The 26,771-nt window shown below is 40.9% G+C and overlaps 1 protein-coding gene across 5 annotated transcripts in view; it reads right to left on the reverse strand.

Annotated features, from left to right (window-relative positions):
- FANCI (FA complementation group I) overlaps positions 1-26,771 on the reverse strand; it is an 85,364-nt gene that overhangs the window by 1,397 nt on the left and 57,196 nt on the right. For 3 of the 5 annotated variants that reach the window (XM_059912497.1, XM_059912494.1, XM_059912498.1), the window contains 16 exons: positions 26,582-26,703; positions 25,893-26,057; positions 25,107-25,286; positions 12,945-13,111; positions 12,226-12,299; positions 10,684-10,800; positions 8,468-8,519; positions 7,497-7,624; positions 7,329-7,397; positions 7,050-7,143; positions 6,587-6,774; positions 5,457-5,510; positions 5,315-5,374; positions 2,661-2,735; positions 655-750; positions 292-396 (listed from right to left, as the gene is read on the reverse strand). In XM_059912497.1, the coding sequence (XP_059768480.1) occupies positions 292-396; positions 655-750; positions 2,661-2,735; positions 5,315-5,374; positions 5,457-5,510; positions 6,587-6,774; positions 7,050-7,143; positions 7,329-7,397; positions 7,497-7,624; positions 8,468-8,519; positions 10,684-10,800; positions 12,226-12,299; positions 12,945-13,111; positions 25,107-25,286; positions 25,893-26,057; positions 26,582-26,703 (1,746 nt within the window). The remainder of the gene's footprint in view (positions 1-291; positions 397-654; positions 751-2,660; positions 2,736-5,314; positions 5,375-5,456; positions 5,511-6,586; positions 6,775-7,049; positions 7,144-7,328; positions 7,398-7,496; positions 7,625-8,467; positions 8,520-10,683; positions 10,801-12,225; positions 12,300-12,944; positions 13,112-25,106; positions 25,287-25,892; positions 26,058-26,581; positions 26,704-26,771) is intronic. The other 2 variants (XM_059912495.1, XM_059912496.1) reach the window with 2 other exon arrangements.

Consider the following 26,771-nt stretch of genomic DNA (forward strand, 5'->3'; position numbering starts at 1 on the left):
CAATGGCTCAAAAGGTCACAGGGGAAGACCCACAGGAAGGCCTTGTTTTCATCACCCCCTTTCTGGAAATGTCTACCCAAAATGTATACAAGCCTGGGCAACTGTGTATTGTTCCAAGTTTACAGCCCCTCTCTTGAGGAGCCTGTTTCATCTTCGTCTGACCACCTTTTGGCCCGTTCTCTGTGGTTGTTGCCCCTCCACTAACCCGTGGCTGCCCCCAGACAGGCTGCTAACCCCAGTTAGAAAGGGTGGCTAGGGCTTGCTGCACTCCAGTCAGAAGCAGGCACTGACCTCTTCATCTTCATCCTCATCCTCTTGAAGAACCATGTCCAGGATGTTCCCTTTGATCTTGAAGTCTCGTGAAGTGCTGAGCTTTATATGCTGCATCAGGTTCACCTGTGACAGGATTGTAAACATGGACACATTTTCCTACTGATAGGTCCTGCCCAGGACAGCCTAAACCATCTCTGACAAACCCTTCAGTTCCTCTAGGAAGGCACACACCCACTTGAATCCATGAATGTTTGGATTCAGGCCATCAGATCAGAAACAGAAAAGAACAGTAGATTTTTCCCCCACTGCAGTTGTGTTGCTTCAGTTTGCCAGGTCCCTTCACAGGGTAAATGGAATTGGTAGAAAACAGAATATGTTTACCTTGGACCTCTTAGAAAGGTGGATGAGAAATTTTTCATACTGTTCAATGGCAAAGATGAGATTAGGGATTGACTTGGTTTCCCGAAGAGCTCTGGCCTACGGGGCAAAGAAGAGAAGACCACCTAAATTTTGGGTTCAAGGTGGTTTTTTTTTTTTTTAACATAAATTTATTTATTTTCGGCTTCGTTGCTGCGCGCAGGCTTCGTCTAGTTGTGGCAAGCGGGGGCTACTCTTCGTTGCGGTGTGCAGGCTTCTCATTGCGGAGGCTTCTCTCGTAGAGCACGGGCTCTAGGCGTGCGGGCTTCAGTAATTGTGGAGCACGGGCTTAGTTGCTCCGCGGCATGTGGGATCTTCCTGGACCAGGGCTCGAACCCGTGTCCCCTGCATTGGCAGGCGGATTCTTAACCACTGTGCCACCAGGGAAGTCCCTTCAAGGGTTCTTGAAGTCCTCTGAAGCTGTCTGTAGCAGAACTGCTCATGGCTTTGGGAGAAAGCTAGTCAGTCTTCCAATCAAATGCAGTTTTACTTATATACCAGTAATTAAGATTTTTTTAACAGTTCACTCTCAGCAAAGGAGCTAAATGCTAATGGAGATTGCAATGAATCCTATTTATAATTCCTAAATATTTGTTATCTAGAAACTGGCTGAGGGATGGACCATTTGTAGATATTTGGTTGCCTGACTTGATATTCTTGTAACAATGAGCCCACTCTACACTACCTCTATTTCCTCTCTCTAGTCTACATATGAATTTTCATTGCTGGTATTAATATATCTCTTTCCCCTCAACTTGAATTGTAACTTGTAGATCCTTCCATGTTTCTTACGTATATAGACATGTTTCTATATATATATTTTAAAACTACAAATGAGGACATCGTTCTCATCTTTTTTTTTTTTTCTTTTTAACATTATCTTGGGAGAGAATCCTATATCTGAACATTTAGATTTGTATTTTTTTCATGTCTGCATAGTATTCTACAGTATAAATATACTATAAACCCATTTAGCCAGTCCTCTATTAGTGGGTATCTTAGTTTTCCCAATATTTCACTTTTACTTTACAACACTGCTAGGACTATTCTATACATAGGCCTTTACAGTTTCTATATCCTAAAAATGGAATTATTGCAGTAAAGAGTGTGTGTGTGTGAATGTATAGGTCTAAAATTGAGCAGTTACTGCCACACTGCCCCTGTGAGAGAGTACTGAATTCTCACCTTTGCCAGCAGTGCACTAGAGAACCCACTTCCCTGCACCCTCTCCAACTCTTTCACATCCTTTAGGGAGCACCTGTTGCACTCACTAACTTTTCTTAAAACCAGTTCCTTCACAATGGTTATCCTAAGCTATTTCTATTTTTAAAGAAAGAGCTCAAGATTCTCTGGTACTTCCTGAATAAAGTATATGTTTTTTGGTTCAGAGGAAAAAGATGTTCCATCTGAACTAAAGTCCATGAGCTGAGAAGGAGCCATACACAAACATTTTCCCTCCAGCTTTACTGAGATATAATTCATATACCATACAATTTACCGATTTACATTGTACAGTTTAGTGTGTTTTTGTGTATTCACAGAGTTGTATAACCATCACCATCATCAATTTTAGAACATTTTCACCACCACCGCCCCCCCGATAATCCTACACCCACTTTAGCAGGCACCTTCCCAGTTTCTCCAACACCCCCCCTTCCCCCCACTCCCCAGTTCTAGGCAACCACTAATCTTTGTCTTTTTAGATTTGCCTTTTCTGGACATTTCATATAAATGGACTCATGTAGTCTTTTTCTGACTGGCTTCTTTCACTTAATATAATATTTTCAAGGTTCATCAGCAACCACATTTTTTTTTTTTTTTTTTTTTGGCCGTGCTGCGCGGCATGCGGGATCCCAGTTCCCTGACCAGGGATCAAACCCATGCCCCCCGCAGTGGAAGCTCGGAGTCCTAACCACTGGACCGCCAGGGAGGTCCCAGCAACCACATCTTGATCACTGTCAGCAGCTTACCATGGCTGTGGGCCCAGCAGCGGTTTTCTCCTTTTTCTTTTCTCCTGTATGTTTTAGGCTCTTACTATTCTTGTTCTAAAGAAACAGAAACAAATTCTGTCATTTCTGAAGATTGTTCTGTAGAGCTAGCAGGCTAGTGGTAAATTTCTAGTATGATGATTACAGTGGAGTATGGGGGAACTCTTAGGGGGACCAAGTCTGCGTGAAGAGATTATCCTGCAGCAGATGCTGGAAGGTGGGAAGCATTCTGGGACGCTTTATAATCCTCAGATATTTTTCTATTTTTTGTTGGGAGGTTTACCATCTTGCTCTTGGATACATCTAGCACATGGAACTGAGGGCAGGACCAACCATTACTATAGCAGGGCAGCCAAGGGACTAGTGAGGCACAAAAGGACTGTCACGGTTAAGTAGGAATAGGTGTTTCCCAACTGGGAAGTTAGCTAAAAGGGTTGCATAAAGAAGAGGAAGCTGGAGAGGCTGTTCCCGGAGCAATGTATCTTACATGACAAGTGGTTACATGCTCCAGAAGGGTTTAAAGGTCACAGGAACACTTACTTCCCTATGTTGTACATAATTAGAGAATAAAGAGCTCCTGGAAAAAGGAAGAACCAATAAGGGAACCAAGAAGAACAGGATTCTGATAAGGCAGAAGAGAATTGAGACATGAGTCGGGAGAGACCACCCAAGTGTGAGGTACACAAACAGGAACCTTTTACCTGAAGGGGAGTTCTGTGCCCTCCACGAATGGAACATTACCACGTTCCATGTGACAAGGAAAAGAATTAAAAACAGAGACCTGCAAATGGAGACAAATTATACTACTGGAGCTATGTGAAAGGCGGGAGGCTTGGTCCACATGGCATGTTCTGGAAAATAAGAAAATGTAGGGATCCCAGAGATGCTGGTATGAAGAAACTTGTTTTTGGCCCTGGAAGGCAGGGTAGAGGGTGAAGACTTTTTAAGGGAGGGGCAGAGTAGCAGCCATAGATAGAACTCACGTGGACCAAATGGGAAGTGAGCCATCTTCCTAAAAGTTGTACCCAACATGGGACCTTGTTGGAACTCCCTAAATCAACCCCATCTACTGCCCATTTCTGCTGATCCAGGTAGGACTAAAATTGTAGCTGGAAGAGAAGCATCTTTTAAAGGTATACAGTTCTGAGCAGGATGCTAAGGGTTTTGGAGCAATGGCTTTCATTGCTTTCTTCCCATTGAGATCCAAGGCTATGAGAAAAAGAAAGGGGCTATAAGAGAATAAACAGCTCTCTGAAAGATGCGGCAAATGCAATCCAGATTTCTAGATAGAAGTTGGAGTTAGTGGAACCATGGGCTCTTGCCCAAGGTCACTCATTAAGCACATCTCACAAAGAGAAAAATGTTTGCCTGTGGATCAGCTGACTTGTCAAGTAAGGCTTTAAGTCAAATATGAATCGAGAAGGGGGGAAATATCCAGGGAATACATAAACTGGTTTTTGTGTAGTGTAGAAAAAAAGATAGTCTAGAAGGTGCCTGGTGATAAGCAAAAGAAGAGCTTGAGAATGGGGTCAAACACAAAACCCCAAAACCTCCCAACATTTTACATGTCAATGAGTACCAAGTATGATTCTAGAGCAAGGGGTGACCAACTAAAACCCAGAGGCCCACTGCTTGTTTTTCAAAATAAAGTTTTATTAAACACAGCCAAGCTCATTCATTTGTGTATTGACTATGGCTGCTTTTATGCTACAACGGCAGAGTTTAGTTGTGACAGTGACTGTATGGTCTGTAAAACCTAAAAGCATTTACCATCTGGCCTTTTGCAGAAAATGTTTGCTGACCCCTGTTGTAGAGTCAAAGTACTTGGGTTCAAGTCTCAGCTTGGCCTCTTAACTAGCTGTTCTTGGTCTTTTTTTCTTTTTTTTTAAAATTTTTTAAAAAATTAATTAACTTATTTATTCACCTATTTATTTGGCTGCGTTGGGTCTTTGTTGCTGCACACAGGCTTTCTCTAGTTGCGGCGAGTGGGGGCTACTCCTTGTCACAGTGTGCGGGCTTCTCATTGCAGTGGCTTCTCTTGTTGCGGAGCACGGGCTTAGTTGCGTTGGCAGGCAGATTCTTAACCACTGCGCCACCAGGGAAGTCCTGTTCTTGGTCTTTTTAATACCTAATATTACTATTTGGCAGAACGTTCCATAGAGTTCAGCTTGGGAAATGATGCTGTAAGGCCACGTTCATTTTATTAGAACAGCTAACATTAGAGAACACTTGCCTGGTGTTGTGTTAAGCACTTTCCATGCATCACCTCATTCATTCTCACTATGCCGCTACTTTACTTACATTCCCAAAGGATGCCCAAAGGCATGGATTTGGAATCACCCAGAAATAAACCAAGTCACTGAGCCCAAGCATGTTTGTTTCTCCCCTGCTCCAAGTGCACACATATCAAATGCCTTCTCTCTCTAAATCAAACTTTTTTTTTTTTATATATAAAGATTTCCTTGCTGTAAAGACTTCAAACCTTGGCTTGTTCTCATATGGGCACCTTTGGCTTACTTTAAGTAGGGAAGAAACTTTATATACGCTTAGCTCAGGTGACCTAGTGGTCCCCTGGGAATATAAGGAGTCCTTTCTTACTTGAAGATGCATTTTGGTACAGACTCTGAATCACTTACCTGTACGTAAGAAATGAAAGAATAGCATAGCGGGGTCAGATGCGAACCTGACAGCTTCACCTGCAGCAAAGGAAAAGGAAATCAATGTAACTGTATGAATAAGATGCTTTCCCCATTCCTAGGAAAGGCATTCTCAGCTCACCAGCTTTTCCATATTTTTCGGAATTCCTCTGGAGTGCTGACACACCTGGAGATACTAACAAAAGATTCCAAGATTTAGCATGCCTTCCTATATAAATGTCCCATGAAACTACAGGTAGTGACTCAGTGAGCAAATGGAGTATGACTTATTGCTCTGACTGGAGAGGGAAAAGAAAGTAAGCTACCATATTCATGGAGAATCCAAGACTCAAGGCTTCCTTTTTCCCCTCCTCTAAGCTCCAAAGCTTCCCAGACAGCAGGCAATAAAGGGTTTCTCTTTCTGACTTGTTCCGTTTATTGCTTTAAAAATCCTTCAGGCTGGTAGTCCCTGCATCTAGAAAACCAATGACTTTGCTGTTTTTGCTTTAGAAAAAGCCAATAAAGATTAGAGGTTCTCAGTATTTCTACCACAGAAGCTTAGTAGCCATACCTTGTAGCCAGAGCTGCACGTTCTCAGAAATGGCCACACTGCTGTTTGGGTACATGGTGTGAGGTGGTCTACTATCTTTCTTGGGTTGTCTGTGCCTTTCTAAGTATTTAATGTGGGTCGTTGCTAGAATCAGAACTAAATTACCTAGTTCTTATCACTCTCTGAATGTCTGCTGAGAATCAAAATATTGCAAGTACAAAAAGAGTTTCTTGTTAACAGATACTAAGAAGCATTAACTTAAACCCAGGGCAAGTTATGCCTTTTATTTTTTAAAAATAAACTTATTCCCTACCCTAGTACCTGACCTGTGAGGCATTTAACACCCACTTGTTAAAGGAACAAACACCTTTTCAGTGCCCAGACTGGTCTGAAATAGTCTAATTTTTTGTGCAGTTGGAATCAGATTAAGTTCTATAGCTATAGTTTAGACTGAGTCCTAGAAGGTGTTTGAAGAGGCATTTACTCTCCATCAGGTGCTACATACTCATATGCTAAAGAAATAAGGGCCTCTAAAAACAGATTTAGAATTATGCCTCAACCGTTATTTCCGGGCCTGTGGAGACGGCTGCCACCTACTGATCAAACCATCATTTGCAAAGATGTAGTCAAGAGCTCTCTGCACAGGGGCGTTCTGCAGCAGGGGGTAATGTCCTGGCTGGGTGGGACAGAATGATAGTAGTGATTGTCTCTCCAATACTCACATATCTGACAAGCGCTGTAAGAATGGTGTACATTTTGCAAAGGTCCTTTAATAAGGTGTCCACACAGCTGCCTGACGGCAGGGCTGTCTGCACCAGCTCGTGGAAAAATGTAAGCAGAGTTCCCAATTGTATGATGATGGCTTTCTCAATGGGATGATTTGGTAGGGCTGCCTGAGAAGAGGCTTCTTCTGAAAGGAAAGGAAACTGGCATATTCAAACCCAACTGACCTTATTTTCTAGTTCAAGTGAAAGAGATTTAGAAACCAATGAAACATTAACTAGGAAGTCTGTAGGGAAAATGAGCATGTATTTAATTCATCATGCAAAATACATTAATAATCATGCTGTCATAAGGCACACTACCTTCTACTTCCTTCATTACTTTGGAAATCTAGCACAAACAAACAGAGCTCAGGGCATCTGCTTTTATGCAGTCCTCCAATTCAGATTTTAGTTAACTTACCTGGTATGATTTCTTGGCTCACTTGTCCCTTAAGCTTGGTGATTAGCCAGTCCACTTCTTCCAGGACCTTCTCAGCCTGACTCAGAAGAAGTAACTGTGAAAGAAAAGAATGCCTGGCATGGCTCACTGCACACAGCTGCTGGTGTAATATGATAACCATGGCCACCTGCGGGTGGGTTACAGGCCTCAGGACACGAGCCACTATAATTCACTCTTCACAGGGAATAAAATGGAAGGTACGACAAGGCTATTTCCCAAGGGTCGGGGATCAACACTTACACAGACAGTAGGGGCAGCTGTTCTCAAATTCACCATTGCAAAGTGGTTTGTTTTCTCCACTTCTACATCCTAGGGAGGGAAAGAGAGGTGAGATATAATGACAGTAAGGCTGTTCCCCTGGCTTCTATCCCCAACTCAGGGTGTTGTATTAAAGGCTCACTATGGTACCTGGTCTATGTCTCCAATATGTCCATGGATATCCTGGGACAAGTCACGCAGCAGGGTCACAGGACTCTTACACAAAACATGGAGGCTGAAGAGCAAATTCATCAAGCCCTTGCAAAATGAGGCATCCTCTAGGAGTAGGAAGGAAAGAAAAGGTAAGTTATAATTCAAGTCAGTCCTTTGGGGGGTGTGGGGTGCCTAACTGGAACATGTAGCTCGTCATGTTTCAGGCACAATATCCCTGTGCTGCACACACTCCAATCAAGGCAGCTCTCCCACAAAGGTGCACTTCTATCCACGAGTCCAAACAAGGGAGATGCTTCCCATTATTAGTCACCATCACTGCATAACTAGCACACAGGTCAAGAAATAGAACACTACCAGCACCCCAGAACCACCCCCTCACCCCACCAAGGAAACTGTTATTCTGCCTTGTAACTGTAATCCAGTTTTGTCTGATTTTGAACTTTATCTAAATGGAATCGTACAGTAAGTACTCTTTTTTGTGTCTGTTGTCTTTGGTTGAATGTTATGTGTGTGAGATTCCTCCATGTTGTGTCACTGGAGTTTGTTCATTCTCATTACAGTATTCCACTATGTGTATACAGCACAATCCCTTGATCCATTCTACTGCTGATGAATGTTTGGGTTCGATTTTGCCTATCAGAATAGTGCTGCTGTGAGAATTCTTCCACCTATTTTTGCTGGGAGTGGAACTGCTGGATCATAAGCATATGTTTAATTTTAGTAGTTAGATATTGCTAAACAGTTTTCCAGAGTGGTTATACCAACTTACAGCTCCAGCAGCAGCGAATGAGAGGTTCAACTGCTCTATATTCTTACCAACACTTGGTACTGGTACTGTGTGTGTTTTTTTCATTTTGGCCACTCTGGTGAATATGTAATTTTCTAAATGTTGTTTGGTGGTGATGATTTTATATAAAGCCTAAAAGGAAACATGTCAGGAAACTTACCCCAGCTGTTTTCCTTGCAAATCTTAGTTGTCCAGGATAACATCTGCACAAACTAGAGATCATTCAGATATTACAGAATCATGCCAAAAGACAGACCTAGGTGTTGTCAGACTAAAAGAGCCCTAGACCTTTCCAAGTCTAAGCAAATCACCTGCTAAAACACGTGCCTGGATCTAAAGTGGTAATCTACTAAAAACAGCATAAAAATAAGTCCAAAGTTATGAGAAGAATTATTGATACTTTTCTCAAATATAGCATATGACTCAATTCTCAATGCCCTCATTAAGGGCCAAAGGTCCTGGGGTCTGGGCTCTTACCCTTTGAGCTTCCTCTGCCCCTACCACCACGGTCTAGGGCTAAAGTACCCTTTTTCCTCTTCCCATGCCCCACACTCTCTGCATTTGAGACATCTTTAAGGATAGTAAGCTAACAGAGGTGCAGGAGAGTAAGATCCTGGCCATAGTGATAGTCGAATTAGCTATTAGGAGCCAAGAGGCCACAGGAGGTTAAAAGGGAGGAGGGATTAAAAAAAAAAGAAGAAGAAAGAAAAAGAAAAGAGGCCAAAAAACAGAGTTCGGGGAAGCTTAAGGTCTTGGGATAGTAGGTCCTATGTTTCCAGATACACACTCAGCTTTCTGCTTCAGCAGTTGTTTGGGATAGGCTTTCAGCCACAAAGGCACTGAAATGCAGTGATACTTAAGAGTAAAACGATGAGTAAGAATCTAGTTTTTGATCTGTTGGGGAAAAAGATCAATTTAGAGGCTAACTGAAAGTTCTCTGCGAACTGATACAAAAAGGGTTTCCAGAATACAGTGATTACTGTAGAATACTGATTTCCAGAATACAGTATTAAATGCAACAAATAAATAAAGCAGGATGCTGAACAAGCTTTTGTGTGAAAAGGGTAGGGTCAGGAATAAGAATCTATATTCATATTGCTCTACAGGAATAAAAAACTCTTTACATAAGAAACTAAAAGAAGATATTTACTTACCGGGGGAGAAGAAGAACTGAACAGATGGAGGACATGGATAGAAGGGGGAGACCATTTCCTGTAAATCTTTTTATAATTTTTGGTTTTCAAATCATAGAACTTTATTACCCATTCAAAATTAAATTAAAAAATTTTAAACAGACTACCTGAAGTTACGAGGGGGTGCGTGATGAAAACTAAATTTAAAAAATTTCCTGTTTGTATTAGCCTTTCCACATCTATTTATTTTCCCTCAGATGTCACCATGTTCCAATTCTCTGTCTGTGTTTCTTTCCTAATCCTGGGCTCCTTGCAGCAAAATTAGCAATACGAAAGAATGAAGCTGAAAGTAAAGTGCAGAGATGCATTGTTTTGATCTAGGATGACATAAGTAACAAAAGGGATTTTCTTTGGGCTACCTGGAACTAGGACAACAGGAAAATCAAGTCTGCTTTTCAGTGCTCAAACACCATAACACACAGGACTATGGTCTGGCTAGCTCTTCCTAAAACAAGGCCTTACACAAGGAGGCTTGCATCTCAGCACTCCAACTTGTCTCCTCACAGATCAGGAAGGAGGTCTGGTAGAACCGCACAGCCCTAGGCTCTCAAGCACTCTCTTTATCATCCTCTAGGGAAATCACTCCTGAATGGAACAGACCCACAAAATGTGGCACTTCTCTTATTCTGTATGTGTGAATGCTCACGTGGGTACATATATTCTTCATGTATGTGTGCAGACCCATACACATATACCTAAAACCTATCTGGGCAGAACTGATTCTGTTTTAGGACTATGATCATGCTTTCTGACTTATCACCTTTTGTTGAATCTCCCCCAAACTCAGTACCAGCTAACCTTGATGACAAAGTTAACTGCTGAATGTCAGCTACCTTCTTGATAATTAACATACTTTCATTTTAGAAAAGAACAGAGAACACCAAGAGTGGGGAAAAACCCACATTAAGAAGGCTGAACACAGATAAACAAGATTTTTTTCTGTAGTGCTTACTGTTTACCCTTGACAGTGGCCAAACAAACAAAAGCAGTAATTATAACATGGTAGAAACACTATGTAGCGAAAGGTACATCTTATAGATCTTATATTAATTCAGAAGCATAATTGAATATATTATTTTAAATAAGCCAGATTTCAAGCAGACATTTAGATATACACTTTAGGACATAACACTCCTTGCCTTCTGAGGGATGCTAAGTGGGAGTGAATGAGTGGTACTCATACCTGAGTGGAGGAGGGCTCCAGTAGCTTGGACAAGTTGGAGAGAACAGTGACAAGTAGGAGGGCTTCTTTGCTATTAAAGTCTTCTTCTTGGCTGCTAAGTATATTCAACAAGGACCTCTGAGAAAGGAAAAGTATACACAGAAACATTAGCAGACATCTTACTAGCAGGGAGAAGAGACATCTACCCGGAGATTCCTAAGGCTGGGACAGAAAGGATTGAAAAACACCAAAAATCCAAGAGGATAAAAGCTGAAAATAAACCTGGATTGAATAGGTGGTTTCCTACCCTGTTTCTGATTGTAGGTCTAAGTGTTCTCTTGAGAACTATGGACTCTTTCTCCAGCCCCCTGCCAAATGTACATCAGGAATGAATTGTGCACCCAGTTTTTTTTTCTCTTTGTTTTGGCCATGCCACACAGCTTACGGGATCTTAGTTCTTTGACCAGGGATTGAACCCGGGCCCATGGCAGTGAAAGCACTGAGTCCTATCCACTGCACCGCCAGGGAATTCCCGTGCACCCAGTTTTGGGTGGTTTGCAACTCCCTGAAGCCCATCTGCCGACCTCAGGGCTAGACCACGCCCCAATGCTGGTATTCCCTACACACCTTCCCTGTTTTCCTTTTCTCTGTTTCTCTCTCACCACCTGAAACACTGTATTTTGTCTGTTAGTCTCTTCCCACTACAATGTAAGCTCTGTGAGGGTAGGGTTTTGTCTCTTTTATCCCTTGCTATATCTTCAGCACCTGGAACAGTCCCTGGCATATAATAGGAACTTTAAAATTATTTATTAAAGAAGTCCTCTGTGATAAAAGATCCTGATATTGTGACAACTAGTGGTTAGAAACTAACAGGAGGGACTTCCCTGGTGGCGCAGTGGTTAGGAGTCTGCCTGCCAATGCAGGGGACACGGGTTCGAGCCCTGGTCCAGGATGATCCCACATGCCGCAGAGCAGCTAGGCCCCCGAGCCACAACTACTGAGCTTGTGCTCTAGAGCCTGCGAGCCACAACTACCGAAGCCCGCGCACCTAGAGCCCACGCTCCGCAGCAAAAAGAGGCCACCACAATGAGAGGCCTGTGCACCGCGACGAAGAGTAGCCCCCAAGCTCCGCAACTAGAGGAAGCCCGTGGGCAGCAAAGAAGACCCAATGCAGCCATAAATAAATAAATTAATTAATTAATTAAAAAAAAAAAAGAAGCTAATAGGCTTCACTGTCCAGTTTTTATGCAATCTGACAGACAAAGCCAAATTATATTTGCATGCATTAATGGGCTCCTGGCTATCTCTCTGTATCAGCTCAAACAGTGATTCTTAGAGGCAATGAATCCTGCAGGTTGGGGTGGCTTAAATACACATCCTTCCTAGAATCCTCTTAAATGCATTCTCTCTCATTCTAAGAGCTTTGTCTTGTTGCTTGAATGATGACCCAGAAGAAATTCCTGTTCTGCTTGCTCACTGTCTGCCCATTCTCACCAGCTGGCCCTGCTAACAGTCCCTTTCCAAGGACCCTCACAAAGTACTGCAGTTTCCCAGGCTTCTCACCTGAAACTGCCGGATCTGGAATGCTGCTCTTTGAGTGACACTGACTTCCACCTCTTCTTCCTCATCTGTGGCATCTAGGAAAGGAAAAGAACTCTACCTTCTTTGAAATGGGCTTGGGCTTTTTTTTTGCCTTTTCATACTAAAATTTTAGGAAGCCAAAAAAGTCTGGAGGCAGATTTAATTATATTCCTAACATTCTGCAATTTCTTAATACTATATTCCATTTTCCAGTCACTGTTTGTGGATAAATGTAATCCAGTAAGTGCCAATTCTGAATCCACTAGATGTCACTCCTTAGCAACATTAGGACTTCTCAGGTGTCCTCTGGTAGGTTAACAACTAGAATCAAGAGGTTTGGTTAAGAAAGACAAACTCAGGGCTTCCTTGGTGGCGCAGTGGTTAAGAATCCACCTGCCAATGCAGGGGACACGGGTTCGAGCCCTGGTCCGGGAAGATCCCACATGCCGTGGAGCAACTAAGCCCGTGCGCCACAACTACTGAAGACCGCGCGCCTAGAGCCTGTGCTCTGCAACAAGAGAAGCCACCACAATGAGAAGCCTGCGCCCCGCAACAAAGAGTAGCCCCCGCTCACTGCAACTAGAGAAAGCCTGCGTGCAGCAGCAATGACCCAATGCAGCCAAAAAAATTAAATAAATGAAAAAAAAAAAAAAAAAAGACAAACTCAGAGAGAGCCAATTTATCAGAATTGAAATGCCCACCCAGAGCCCTGAGAAACTGATGAATCTTGGGCTGGTAGAACTGTTGCACGGCACTGAATATTTTCTGCAAACCCTCCAAGCACAGCAGCGAGATGTTCTTTCCTTTCTCTTTCTTTCCCAACTCTTCCACTGAAGTAGGAATTGAAGTGTATCTCCAAAGCAAGACCCTGGGGAAAAGTGATTTTATTTTCAAAGTCAGGTTCACTAAGGTACAATTTACATACAGTAAAATTCCCATCCTATAGATGTATAGTTCTATGAATTCTGACTAACTTACACAGTTGTGTACTCAGCCCCACAATCAAGATATTTCCATCACCCTAAAAGTTTCCATGTGCTCCTTTGTAATCAATTATTTCTCCTCGATTTTGCAAGCAACCACTGGTCTGTTTCTTGTCCCAGTGATTTTACTATTTACAAACTATCATATAAAAATGGTATCATTCAGGGGGCTTCCCTGGTGGCGCAGTGGTTGAGAATCTGCCTGCCAATGCAGGGGACACGGGTTCGAGCCCTGGTCTGGGAAGATCCCACATGCCGCGGAGCAACTAGGCCCGTGAGCCACAATTACTGAGCCTGCGCGTCTGGAGCCTGTGCTCCACAACAAGAGAGGCCGCGATAATGAGAGGCCTGCGCACCGAGATGAAGAGTGGCCCCCACTTGCCACAACTAGAGAAAGCCCTCGCACAGAAACGAAGACCCAACACAGCCATAAATAAATAAAATAAATAAACCCAAAGTTTAAAAAAAAAAAAAAAAAAAAAAGTAAAAATGGTATCATTCATTATGCAGCCTTTAGAATCTGGCTTTGCTAACAGCATATGCTTTTGAGATTCACCTATGTTGCTGCATGTATTGGTAGTTTGTCCCATTTTATTGCTGAGTAGTACTCCAGGGTATGGATGTACCACAGCTTGTCCATTCACCAATTTATCCATCCATCTATTGACAGACTTTTAGGTTGTTTCCAGATTTTGCTGTTACAGATAAAGCTGCCGTATACAAACCTTTATATGAACATCTACTTTCGTTTCTTTTGGGTAAATATCTAAGAGTGGGGTGGGAATATCATATGGTAGGTATGTGCTTAACTTTTTTAAGAAACCGCCAAACTATTTTCCAAAGTGGCTGCACCATTTTACATTTCTGTCAACAGTGTATAAGAGTTCAAATTCTTCCACATCCATGACAACACTCCAGTATGGTCAATCTAAACTTCTAGGCATTCTAACAGGTGTTTACTGATATCTCATTGTGATTTTTTTTTTTTTAAACATCTTTATTGAAGTATAATTGCCTTACAATGGTGTGTTAGCTTCTGCTTTATAACAAAGTTAATCAATTATACATATACAATATGTTCCCATATCTCTTCCCTCTTGCATCTCCCTCCCTCCCACCCTCCCCATCCCACCCCTCTAGGTGGTCACAAAGCACCGAGCTGATCTCCCTGTGCTATGCGGCTGCTTCCCACTAGCTATCTATTTTACATTTGGTAGTGTATATATGTCCATGACACTCTCTCACCCTGTCACATCTCACCCCACCCCCTCCCCATATCCTCAAGTCCATTCTCTAGTAGGTCTGTGTCTTTATTCCCGTCTTGCCACTAGGTTCTTCATGGCTTTTTTTTCCCTTAGATTCCGTATATATGTGTTAGCATACTGTATTTGTTTTTCTCTTTCTGACTTACTTCACTCTGTATGACAGACTCTAACTCCATCCACCTCATTACAAATACCTCCATTTCATTTCTTTTTATGGCTGAGTAATATTCCATTGTATATATGTGCCACATCTTCTTTATCCATTCATCTGTCGATGGACATTTAGGTGGCTTCCATGTCCTGGCTATTGTAAATAGAGCTGCAATGAACATTTTGGTACATGACTCTTTTTGAACTATGGTTTTCTCAGGGTATATGCCCAGTAGTGGGATTGCTGGATCGTATGGTAGTTCTATTTGTAGTTTTTTAAGGAACCTCCATACTGTTCTCCATAGTGGCTGTATCAATTTACATTCCCACCAACAGTGCAAGAGAGTTCCCTTTCCTCCACAGCCTCTCCAGCATTTATTGTTTCTAGATTTTTTGATGATGGCCATTCTGACCGGTGTGAGATGATATCTCATTGTAGTTTTGATTTGCATTTCTCTAATGATTAATGATGTTGAGCATTCTTTCATGTGTCTGTAGGCCATCTGTATATCTTCTTTGGAGAAATGTCTATTTAGGTCTTCTGCCCATTTTTGGATTGGGTTGTTCGTTTTTTTGTTATTGAGCTGCATGAGCTGCTTGTAAATCTTGGAGATCAATCCTTTGTCAGTTGCTTCATTTGCAAATATTTTCTCCCATTCTGATGGTTGTCTTTTGGTCTTGTTTATGGTTTCCTTTGCTGTGCAAAAGCTTTTAAGTTTCATTAGGTCCCATTTGTTTATTTGTGTTCTTATTTCCATTTCTCTGGGAGCTGGGTCAAAAAGAATCTTGCAGTGATATATGTCATAGAGTGTTCTGCCTATGTTTTCCTCTAAGAGTTTGATAGTGTCTGGTCTTACACTTAGGTCTTTAATCCATTTTGAGTTTATTTTTGTGCATGGTGTCAGGGAGTGTTCTAATTTCATATTTTTACATGTATCTGTCCAATTTTCCCAGCACCACTTATTGAAGAGGCTGTCTTTTCTCCACTGTATATGCTTGCCTCCTTTATCAAAGATAAGGTGACCATATGTGCGTGGGTTTATCTCTGGGCTTTCTATCCTGTTCCATTGATCAATATTTCTGTTTTTGTGCCAGTACCAAACTGTCTTGATTACTGTAGCTTTGTACTATAGTCTGAAGTCAGGGAGCCTGATTCCCCCAGCTCCATTTTTCGTTCTCAAGATTGCTTTGGCTATTCGGGGTCTTTTGTGTTTCCATACAAATTGTGAAATTTTTTGTTCTAGTTCTGTGAAAAATGCCAGTGGTAGTTTGATAGGGATTGCATTGAATCTGTAGATTGCTTTGGGTAGTAGAGTCATTTTCACAATGTTGATTCTTCCAATCCAGGAACATGGTATATCTTTCCATCTATTTGTATCATCTTTAATTTCTTTCATCAGTGTCTTATAATTTTCTGCATACAGGTCTTTTGTCTCCTTAGGTAGGTTTATTCCTAGATATTTTATTCTTTTTGTTGCAATGGTAAATGGGAGTGTTTTCTTAATTTCACTTTCAGATTTTTCGTCATTAGTGTATAGAAATGCAAGAGATTTCTGTGCATTAATTTTGTATCCTGCTACTTTACCAAATTCATTGATTAGCTCTAGGAGTTTTCTGGTAGCATCTTTAGGATTCTCTATGTATAGTATCATGTCATCTCCAAACAGTGACAGCTTTACTTCTTCTTTTCCGATTTGGATTCCTTTTATTTCTTTTTCTTCTCTGATTGCTGTGGCTAACACTTCCAAAAGTATGTTGAATAATAGTGGTGAGAGTGGGCAACCTTGTCTTGTTCCTGATCTTAGTGGAAATGGTTTCAGTTTTTCACCATTGAGGACGATGTTGGCTGTGGGTTTGTCATATATGGCCTTTATTATGTTGAGGAAAGTTCCCTCTATGCCTACTTTCTGCAGGGCTTTTATCATAAATGGGTGTTGAATTTTGTCAAAAGCTTTCTCTGCATCTATTGAGATGATCATGTTTTTTCTCCTTCAATTTGTTAATATGGTGTATCACATTGATTGATTTGCGTATATTGAAGAATCCTTGCATTCCTGGGATAAACCCCACTTGATCATGGTGTATGATCCTTTTAATGTGCTGTTGGATTCTGTTTGCTAGTATTTTGTTGAGGATTTTTGCATCAATGTTCATCAGTGATATTGGCCTGTAGTTTTCTTTCTTTGTGACATCTTTGTCTGGTTTTGGTATCAGGGTGATCGTGGCCTCGTAGAATGAGTTTGGGAGTGTTCCTCCCTCTGCAATATTTTGGAAGAGCTTGAGAAGGATAGGTGTTAGCTCTTCTCTAAATGTTTGATAGAATTCACCTGTGAAGCCATCTGGTCCTGGGCTTTTGTTTGTTGGAAGGTTTTTAATCACAGTTTCAATTTCAGTGCTTGTGATTGGTCTGTTCATATTTTCTATTTCTTCCTGGTTCAGTCTTGGCAGTTTGTGCATTTCTAAGAATCTGTCCTTTTCTTCCAGGTTGTCCATTTTATTGGCGTAGAGTTGCTTGTAGTAATCTCTCATGATCTTTTGTATTTCTGCAGTGTCAGTGGTTACTTCTCCTTTTTCATTTCTAATTCTATTGATTTGAGTCTTCTCCCTTTTTCTCTTGATGAGTCTGGCTAATGGTTTATCAATTTTGTTTATCTTCTCAAAGAACCAGCTTTTAGTTTTATTGATTTTTGCTATTGTTTCCTTCATTTCTTTTTCATTTATTTCTGACCTGATCTTTATGATTTCTTTCCTTCTGCTAGCTTTGGGGTTTTTTTGTTCTTCTTTCTCTAATTGCTTTAGGTGCAAGGTTAGGTTGTTTATTCGAGATGTTTCCTGTTTCTTGAGGTAGGCTTGTATTGCTATAAACTTCCCTCTTAGCACTGCTTTTGCTGCGTCCCATAGGTTTTGGGTCGTCGTATCTCCATTGTCATTTGTTTCTAGGTATTTTTTGATTTCCCCTTTGATTTCTTCAGTGATCACTTCGTTATTAAGTAGTGTATTGTGTAGCCTCCATGTGTTTGTATTTTTTACAGATCTTTTCCTGTAATTGATATCTAGTCTCATAGCGTTGTGGTCGGAAAAGATACTTGATACGATTTCAATTTTCTTAAATTTACCAAGGCTTGATTTGTGACCCAGGATATGATCTATCCTGGAGAATGTCCCATGCGCACTTGAGAAAAATGTGTATTCTGTTGTTTTTGGGTGGAATGTCCTATAAATATCAATTAAGTCCATCTTGTTTAATGTATCATTTAAAGCTTGTGTTTCCTTATTTATTTTCATTTTGGATGATCTGTCCATTGGTGAAAGTGGGGTGTTAAAGTCCCCTACTATGATTGTGTTGCTGTCAATTTCCCCTTTTATGGCTGTTAGTATTTGCCTTATGTATTGAGGTGCTCCTATGTTGGGTGCATAAATATTTACAATTGTTATACCTTCCTCTTGGATCGATCCCTTGATCATTATATAGTGTCCTTCTTTGTCTCTTATAATATTCTTTATTTTAAAGTCTATTTTGTCTGATATGAGAATTGCTACTCCAGCTTTCTTTTGATTTCCATTTGCATGGAATATCTTTTTCCATCCCCTCACTTTCAGTCTGTATGTGTCTCTAGGTCTGAAGTGGGTCTCTTGTAGACAGCATATATATGGGTCTTGTTTTTGTATCCATTCAGCCAGTCTGTGTCTTTTGGTGGGAGCATTTAATCCATTTACATTCAAGGTAATTATCGATATGTATGTTCCTATTCCCATTTTCTTAAATGTTTTGGGTTTGTTATTGTAGGTGTTTTCCTTCTCTTGTGTTTCTTGCCTAGAGAAGTTCCTTTAGCATTTGTTGTAAAGCTGGTTTGGTGGTGCTGAACTCTCTCAGCTTTTGCTTGTCTGTAAAGGTTTTAATTTCTCCATCACATCTGAATGAGATCCTTGCTGGGTAGAGTAATCTTGGTTGTAGGTTTTTCTCCTTCATCACTTTAAGTATATCCTGCCACTCCCTTCTGCCTTGCAGAGTTTCTGCTGAAAGATCAGCTGTTAACCTTATGGGGATTCCCTTGTGTGTTATTTGTTGTTTTTCCCTTGCTGCTTTTAATATGTTTTCTTTATATTTAATTTTTGACAGTTTGATTAATATGTGTCTTGGCGTGTTTCTCCTTGGGTTTATCCTGTATGGGACTCTCTGTGCTTCCTGGACTTGATTAACTATTTCCTTTCCCATATTAGGGAAGTTTTCAACTATAATCTCTTCAAATATTTTCTCAGTCCCTTTCTTTTTCTCTTCTTCTTCTGGGACCCCTATAATTCGAATGTTGGTGCGTTTAATGTTGTCCCAGAGGTCTCTGAGACTGTCCTCAGTTCTTTTCATTCTTTTTTCTTTATCCTGCTCTGCAGTAGTTATTTCCACCATTTTATCTTCCAGGTCACTTATCCTTTCTTCTGCCTCAGTTATTCTGCTATTGATCCCATCTAGAGTATTTTTAATTTCATTTATTGTGTTTTTCATCGTTGCTTGGTTCCTCTTTAGTTCTTCTACGTCCTTGTTAAATGTTTCTTGCATTTTGTCTATTCTATTTCCAAGATTTTGGATCATCCTTACTATCATTATTCTGAATTCTTTTTCAGGTAGACTACCTATTTCCTCTTCATTTGTTAGGTCTGGTGTGTTTTGACCCTGCTCCTTCATCTGCTGTGTGTTTTTCTGTCGTCTCATTTTGCTTATCTTACTGTGTTTGGGGTCTCCTTTTCACAGGCTGCAGGTTCGTAGTTCCCGTTGTTTTTGGTATCTGTCCCCAGTGGGTAAGGTTGGTTCAGTGGGTTGTGTAGGCTTCCTGGTGGAGGGGACTATTGCCTGTGTTCTGGTGGATGAGGTTGAATCTTGTCTTTCTGGTGGGCACGTCCACGTCTGGTGGTGTGTTTTGGAGTGTCTGTGGCCTTATGATTTTAGGCAGCCTCCCTGCTAATGGATGGGGCTGTGTTCCTGTCTTGCTAGTTGTTTGGCATAGGGTGTCCAGCCCTGTAGCTTGCTGGTCGTTGAGTGAAGCTGGGTCTTGATGTTGAGATGGAGATCTTTGAGAGATTTTTGCCGTTTGGTATTACGTGGAGCTGGTAGGTCTCTTGTGGACCAGTGTCCTGAAGTTGGCTCTCCCACCTCAGAGGCACAGCCCTGATGCCTGGCTGGAGCACCAAGAGCCTTTCATCCACACAGCTCAGAATATAAGGGAGAAAAAAATAGAAAGAAAAAAAGAGGATAAAATAAAATAAAATAAAGCTATTATAATAAAAAATAAGAAAAAAAATTATTAAGAGTAAATGTATTCAGAAAAAAATTTTTTTAATTTTTAAAAATAGATTTATTAATTTTTTATAGTAAAAAATAAGAAAAAAATTTTTAAGAAAAAAAATTTTAATTTTTTAAAATAAAAAATATGAAAAAACTTATTAAAAATTTTTTTAATTTCTAAAAATAGAAAATACGGAAAAAATTATTAAGAAAACATATATTAGGAAAAAAAAATTTTTTTAAGTAAAAAAAAAAAAAAAAATGGATGGACCTAACCCTAGGACTAATGGTGAAAGCAAAGCTATACAGACAAAATCTCACCCAGAAGCATACACATATACACTCACAAAAAAAGGAAAAGGGGAAATTAATATATCCTGCTCCTAAAGTCCACCTTTTGAATTTGGGATGATTCGTTGTCTATTCAGGTATTCAACAGATGCAGGCACATCAAGTTGTTTGTGGAGCTTTAATCCGCTGCTTCTGAGGCTGCTGGGGGAGATTTCCCTTTCTCCTCTTTGTTCGTACAGCTCCCAGCGTTCAGCTTTGGATTTGGACCCGCCTCTGCATGTACTTTGCCTGAGGGCGTCCGTTCCCCGCCCAGACAGAATGGGGTTAAAGGAGCAGCTGCTTCGGGGGCTCTGGCTCACTCAGGCCGGGGGAGGGAGCGGTACGGAGGAGGCGGGGCGAGCCTGCAGCGTCAGAGGCGTCGTGACGTTGCAGCAGCCTGAGGCGCGCCGTGTGTTCTCCCGGGGAAGTTGTCCCCGGATCACGGGAGCCTGGCAGTGGCGAGCTGCACCGGCTCCCGGGAGGGGCAGTGTGGAGAGTGACCTGTGCTCCCACACAGGCTTCTTGGTGGCGGCAGCAGCAGCCTTAGCGTTTCCTACCAGTCTCTGGGGTCCGCGCTGTTAGCCGTGGCTCGCGCCCGCCTCTGGAGTTCGTCTAGGCGGCGCTCTGAATCCCCTCTCCTTGCGCGCCGTGAAACAAAGAGGCAAGAAAAAGTCTCTTGCCTCTTCGGCGGCTGCAGACCTCCTCTCCGGCTCCCTCCCGGCTCGCTGCAGCACGCCAACCCCTTCAGGCTGTGTTCACGCCGCCAACCCCAGTCCTCTCCCTGCGATCCGACCCAAGCCCGCGCCTCAGCTCCCAGCCCCGCCTGCCCCAGCGGGTGAGGAGACAAGCCTCTCGGGCTGGTGAGCGCTGCTCGGCGCTGAGCCTCTGTGAGGGAATCTCTCCGTTTTTCCCTCTGCGCCCCTGTTGCTGTGGGATCCGCGCTGATAGCCACGGCTCGCACCCGTCTCTGGATTTCGTTTAGGCAGCGCTCTGAATCCCCTCTCCTTGCGCGCCGCGAAACAAAGAGGCAAGAAAAAGTCTCTTGCCTCTTCGGCCGCTGCAGACTTTTTCCCGGACTCCCTCCCGACTAGCACCAAAGCCCGAGCCTCAGCTCCCAGCCCCCGCCCGCCCCGGCGGGTGAGCAGACAAGCCTCTCGGGCTGGTGAGTGCTGGTTGGCGCCGAGCCTCTGTGCGGGAGTCTCTCCGCTTTGCCCTCCGCACCCCTGTGGCTGCGCTCTCCTCCGCGGCTCTGAAGCTTCCCCCCTCTGCCACCCGCAGTCTCTGCCCGCAAAGGGGCTTCCTAGTGCCTGGAAACCTTTCCTCCTTCACGGCTCCCTCCCACTGGCGCAGGTCCCGTCCCTATTCTTTTGTCTCTGTTATTTCTTTTTTCTTTTACCCAAGTACGTGGGTATTTTCTTGCCTTTTGGGAGGTCTGACGTCTTCTGCCAGCGTTCAGTGGGTGTTCTGTAGGAGCAGTTCCACGTGTAGATGTATTTCTACTGTATCTGTGGGAAGGAAGGTGATCTCCGCGTCTTACTCTTCCGCCATCTTGCCCCTACCCTCATTGTGATTTTAATTTGCATTTACCTAGTGTTTAATTATGTTGACCATCCTTTTGGGTTCTTATTTGCCATCTATACATCTTCTTTGGTAAAGTGTCTGTTCAAGTATTTTACCCATTTTGCAATTTGATTGTTTTCTTAACAAGTTTAAGAGTTCTTTATATACTCTGGTTACCAGTCCATCATCAAGACATGTGTTTTGCAAATATTTTCTCCTCATCTGTGGCTTGTCTTTTCATTTCCTTAAGAGTGTTTTTCAAAGAACAGAGTTAAGTTTTTAAAAAATATCGACTGTGCTTCTGGTATTTCATCTAAGAAATTTTTACCTAAAACAAGGTTGCAAAGGCTTTTCTGTCTTCTTCTAGATGTTTTACAATATTTGGTTTTACATTTATGTCTCTGATCCATTTCAAGTCAACTTTTTGTATATAACATGAGGAATGGATAAAAGATTAATTTTTTCACATATTCATGTCCAACTGTTCCAAAACTACTTGTTGAAAAGACTTTTCTTTCTCCATTGCATTACCTTGGCACCTTTGTCGAAAGTCAAGACCATACTTGTGTGGATCAATTCTGAACCATCTATTTCTGTTCCATTGATTCTGGCAATACCACACTACCTTAAACACAGCAACTTTATAGTAAGACTTGAAATCACGTAGTGGGAGTCCTCTAACTTTGTTGTTTTAGTTACTTTAGGTCCTTTACTTTTCCATATAAGTTTTAGAATAAACTTGTCAATTCCTACAATAAAGCCTGATAGGATTTTGATTGGTATTGTGTTGAATCTATGGATTAATTTGGGAAGAATTCACACCTTGACACACTGAATCTTTCAATCCCTGGACACTGTATATCTTTCCATTTACTTGGGACTTCTTTGATTTCTCTCATTAATGTTTTATAGTTTTCATCACATCAATCTTGCATGTTTGTGAGATTTATCACTAAGTAGTTTTCATTTTGTGACACTATAGTAAATGGTACTGTTTTTAAAATTTTAATTTCCAGTTGTTCACCACTAGTATGTACATAAAAATACAGTTTTCGAAAAAACTGACCTTGAATCCTGCAACCTTATTAAACTTACTTAATAGATCTAGTGGCTTTCAAAAAAATTCTTTGGAAATTTTTATGTAGACAATTATGTCTATAAAGACAGTGTTATTCTTTCCTTTTCAATCTGATGTCTTTTATTTCTTTTTCCTGTCTTACTGCACTGACTAGGACCTCCAGTATGATTTTGAATAGTAGTGGTGAAAGCACATGGGGGAAAGCATTGAGTCTTTCTTCATTAAGTATGCTCTTAACTATAGGGTTTTTGTGTATATCCTTTATTAGATTGAGAAAATTCTCTTTCATTCCTGGTTTCCCAAGAGATTTTATCATGGTTTATGTTGAATTCTGATTGCCTGCATCTACTGGGATGAACATATGGTTTTTTCTTTAGTCTGTTGACATGGTGAATTACACTGATTGATTTACAAATTTTGAGCCAACCTTGCATCCTGGGAAAAATTCCACTTAAATGATATGTTATTCTTCTTATAAACTGTTGGGATGAATTTGCTAATTTTTTTACATCTATATTCATGAGAGAATTTGGTCTGTACTTTTCTTATTAATGTCTTTGGCTGGATTTGGTATCAGGGTAATTTACACTGGCCTTATAAAACGAGTTGGGACATGTTCCCTCCTCCATTTTCTGGAAGAGTCTGCATAAATTGGTATTACTTCCTAAAATGTTCGGTAGAATTCAACAGTGGAGACATGTAGGTCTGGAGTTTTTGTTGAGGGAAAATTTTGAATCACAAATGCAATTTCTTTAATAGAGATAGGATTACTCAGGTTACCTATTTCTTCTTGAGTGAGCTTTAAAGAAATTTGTGCATTTAAGTTATGAAGTTTATTGGCATAAAGTTAACATTCTGTTATGAATTTTTAATATGTGTAGAATCAGTAGTGATGTCTCCTCTTCCTCATATACCTGATATTTGTAATTTGTGTCTTCTCTCTTTTCCTGGTCAGTCTGGCTAAAGTTTATTGAATTTATTGATCTCAACTAGATTTTGGTCTCATTTTCTCTATTGCTTTTGCTGTTTTTCCTTTCTTTTTTTTAAAAGATTTATTTATTTATTTGGCTGCACTGGGTCTTAGTTACGGCACGCGGGATCTTTGTTGCAGCATGTGGAATCTTTCATTGCGGCACATGGGCTTCTCTCTAGTTGTGGCGCGTGGGCTCAGTAGCTACGGCGCAGGCTTAGTTGCCCTGAGGCATGTGGGATCTTCGTTCCCCAACCAGGGATCAAACCTGCGTCCCCTGCATTAGAAGGCGGATTCTTAACCACTGGACAACTAGGGAAGTCCCCTGTTTTTATTTTCAATGATTCTACTTTTGTCTTTATTATTTCCTTCCTTTTGCTCACTTTCATTTTAAACTGCTCTTCTATTTTCTTAATGTAAAAGCCTACATTAAAGATTTCAGATTTCTTTCTAATATAAACACTGATTGTTCTAAATTTCTACCTAGGCACTGCTTTAGCTGGACTATACAAAATTTGACATGCTCAAATGTTCATTTTCATTCTATTAACAAGATATTTTAACATTTCTGACTTTCTCTTTGACTATGGGTTATTTAGAAATGCATTTAATTTCCAAATATATGGGGATTATCCACATATTTTTGTTACTGCTTTCTTGTTTAATTCTGTTGTGGTCAGAGAATATGCTGATTTCTCTTTTAAAAATTTGTTTGTTTGTTTTATGGCCCAAAATATGGTCCATCTTGATGAATGTACCATATGCACATGAAAGGAATGTGTATTTTGAAACTTATTTAATGTTCTATAAATGTCAATTAAATCAAGCTGGATGATAGTCTTGTTCAAGTCTTCCACGTCCTCCCTGATTTTCTATCTACTTCTACTGATTACCAACAGAGGTAGATTATTATTTGTGTATTTCTCCTTCAGTTCTATCCATTTTTGCTTCAAGTATTTCGAAGCTCTGTTGTTAGGTACATATACATTTAAAATTGTTATGTCTACTTGATAAATTATTTAGTCATTATGTAATATCCCTCTTTATTCCTGGTAATAGAATAACATTTTATATGTGACTAACAATCCACACCAAAACATGACTAGGAAAAAAAACCCAATATAGTGACTGCACTTTCACCTTTAGGGCAATGCCCAACCTCAAACCCACCTTCATCCCCACCCCCAATTTCTTCTCTTGGAGACTCCACAGCAAGTGGAAACGGTTTCTAAGGGTGAGTGGGGCTTACCGAGTTATGTCACAGAGGTTCTGAAAGACCTTCTCTGGGTTCTGGCCATCAGGGCCACTCACATGCCCCATTTCCTTTAGCTGCTGTACCTTCTGCAGAGCCACACTCACTGCATAGCGCATAAACTCATTGCTGGACCTTAGAACAGACAGGCTCTCTTCATGACTTTGGGTACTGTCCCTAGAGAGAGAGAAAGAGAAAGATTCCTCTACAGCTATTGGGACCTGGAATTAGGTTTTCTAGGGACTGTTCAGGATAATAGTACCCAGCAAGCTCTAAATGACAGACTCTAGGCAGCCCATGCCAGAGTCACTGCCATGGCTGTCCTACAAATATCATTCTCAGTGTTACCTCACTTTCTCCCCCTCCCCCACTCCTTTAACTCTGATGAAATTTAAATGTCAGTCTTAGTTTTCTTTAGTGGTTTTTTTTTGTTGTTGTTCCTTTGTTTTTTTAATTCAGGTTTTTCTTTCTTCTTTTTTTATCTGTTAGCGTGTTTGAGCTACTTTGCTTGATTTTCTTAGAACACATTGTTGGAATTCATCCTATTTTTTCATTCACTAGTCCACTGTTTCTGATTTTTCCTTTAATAATTCAAAGTATCTCTTTAATGCCTAGGTAGGATTGTTCTGCCTTCATTTCAAGAAAATTACAAACCTCCCACCTTACTTCTTACTGTATATGTGCTAAGAATTGCAAATGCAAGCTAGGTAATATCAGTGAGCCTGGGTAGGTATTTTTAGCTTCCCCACACTGCTGTCTTTAAGCACTTTGCTAGAACCTTACCTGAAAAGAGCGGTGAGAAGATCAGACACAAATTTCATGGACAAAAAACTATCATTTGTTTTGTTGGCCATTTTAGTTTTGCCTTTACCAGCTTTTTCATTAAGGATGTCAGAGAGTTCCTTGTAACACATAAATAAGCTCAGAACCTCCTCAAACTTATTCTTACTGTGTAAAAAGGAAAAAGAGACCACCAAGGACAAGCATCAGAATACTGTGGTTTACTTTCACATACAGTAATAAAGAAATCACAATGCTTCTTTAGATGTCATATTTTAGACCCAACATTACAAATGAATGGATCTTCATTAACATAGCACTCCCAGGTCATACCAATCTGGGTTATTTCTTTTCTTCCCTTATTTATACCAGTCACTGCAGAGAATGAAAGTTCAATACTACCACCAATCAAAATTTCTCTGTTAAAATCAGGAGTTCTTATGTTCAGGGTCTGAGGAATTTTGAATACATTAAAGCCTGCTGGAGGGACAAAATTCACCAGCCTCTTTGGCATATGCTTTGGTGTTCCCTGGTAGAAAGAACATAGTTTGGTCTTAGGCTACATGTCCATTAATACATAGTGTATGGTCTGTGGTCTGTTCATACCTAGCATATTGTTTAGTGTTAAAAAAAAAAAAAACGCACACACACACATAAAATGAACTACAAGTAGAGTCACAGCAATACCTTACCTGAAATTACTTATGGAGAAATTATATTCTATTAGAACCTCACAAACTCCCATAACAAGAGAAGCGCAGATATTGTTTTTGATGCCAATACCAGTGCTCTGAGAAAAATCTGATGATTTGTCCTAAAAGACAGAAGATAAAATTAATAAGCTATTAAAAACCTCCATTATTCAACACAGCTGAGACTTAG

This window comes from Balaenoptera ricei, chromosome 2 (genome assembly GCF_028023285.1).
Source record: "Balaenoptera ricei isolate mBalRic1 chromosome 2, mBalRic1.hap2, whole genome shotgun sequence".
NCBI classification, from domain to species: Eukaryota; Metazoa; Chordata; class Mammalia; order Artiodactyla; family Balaenopteridae; genus Balaenoptera; species Balaenoptera ricei.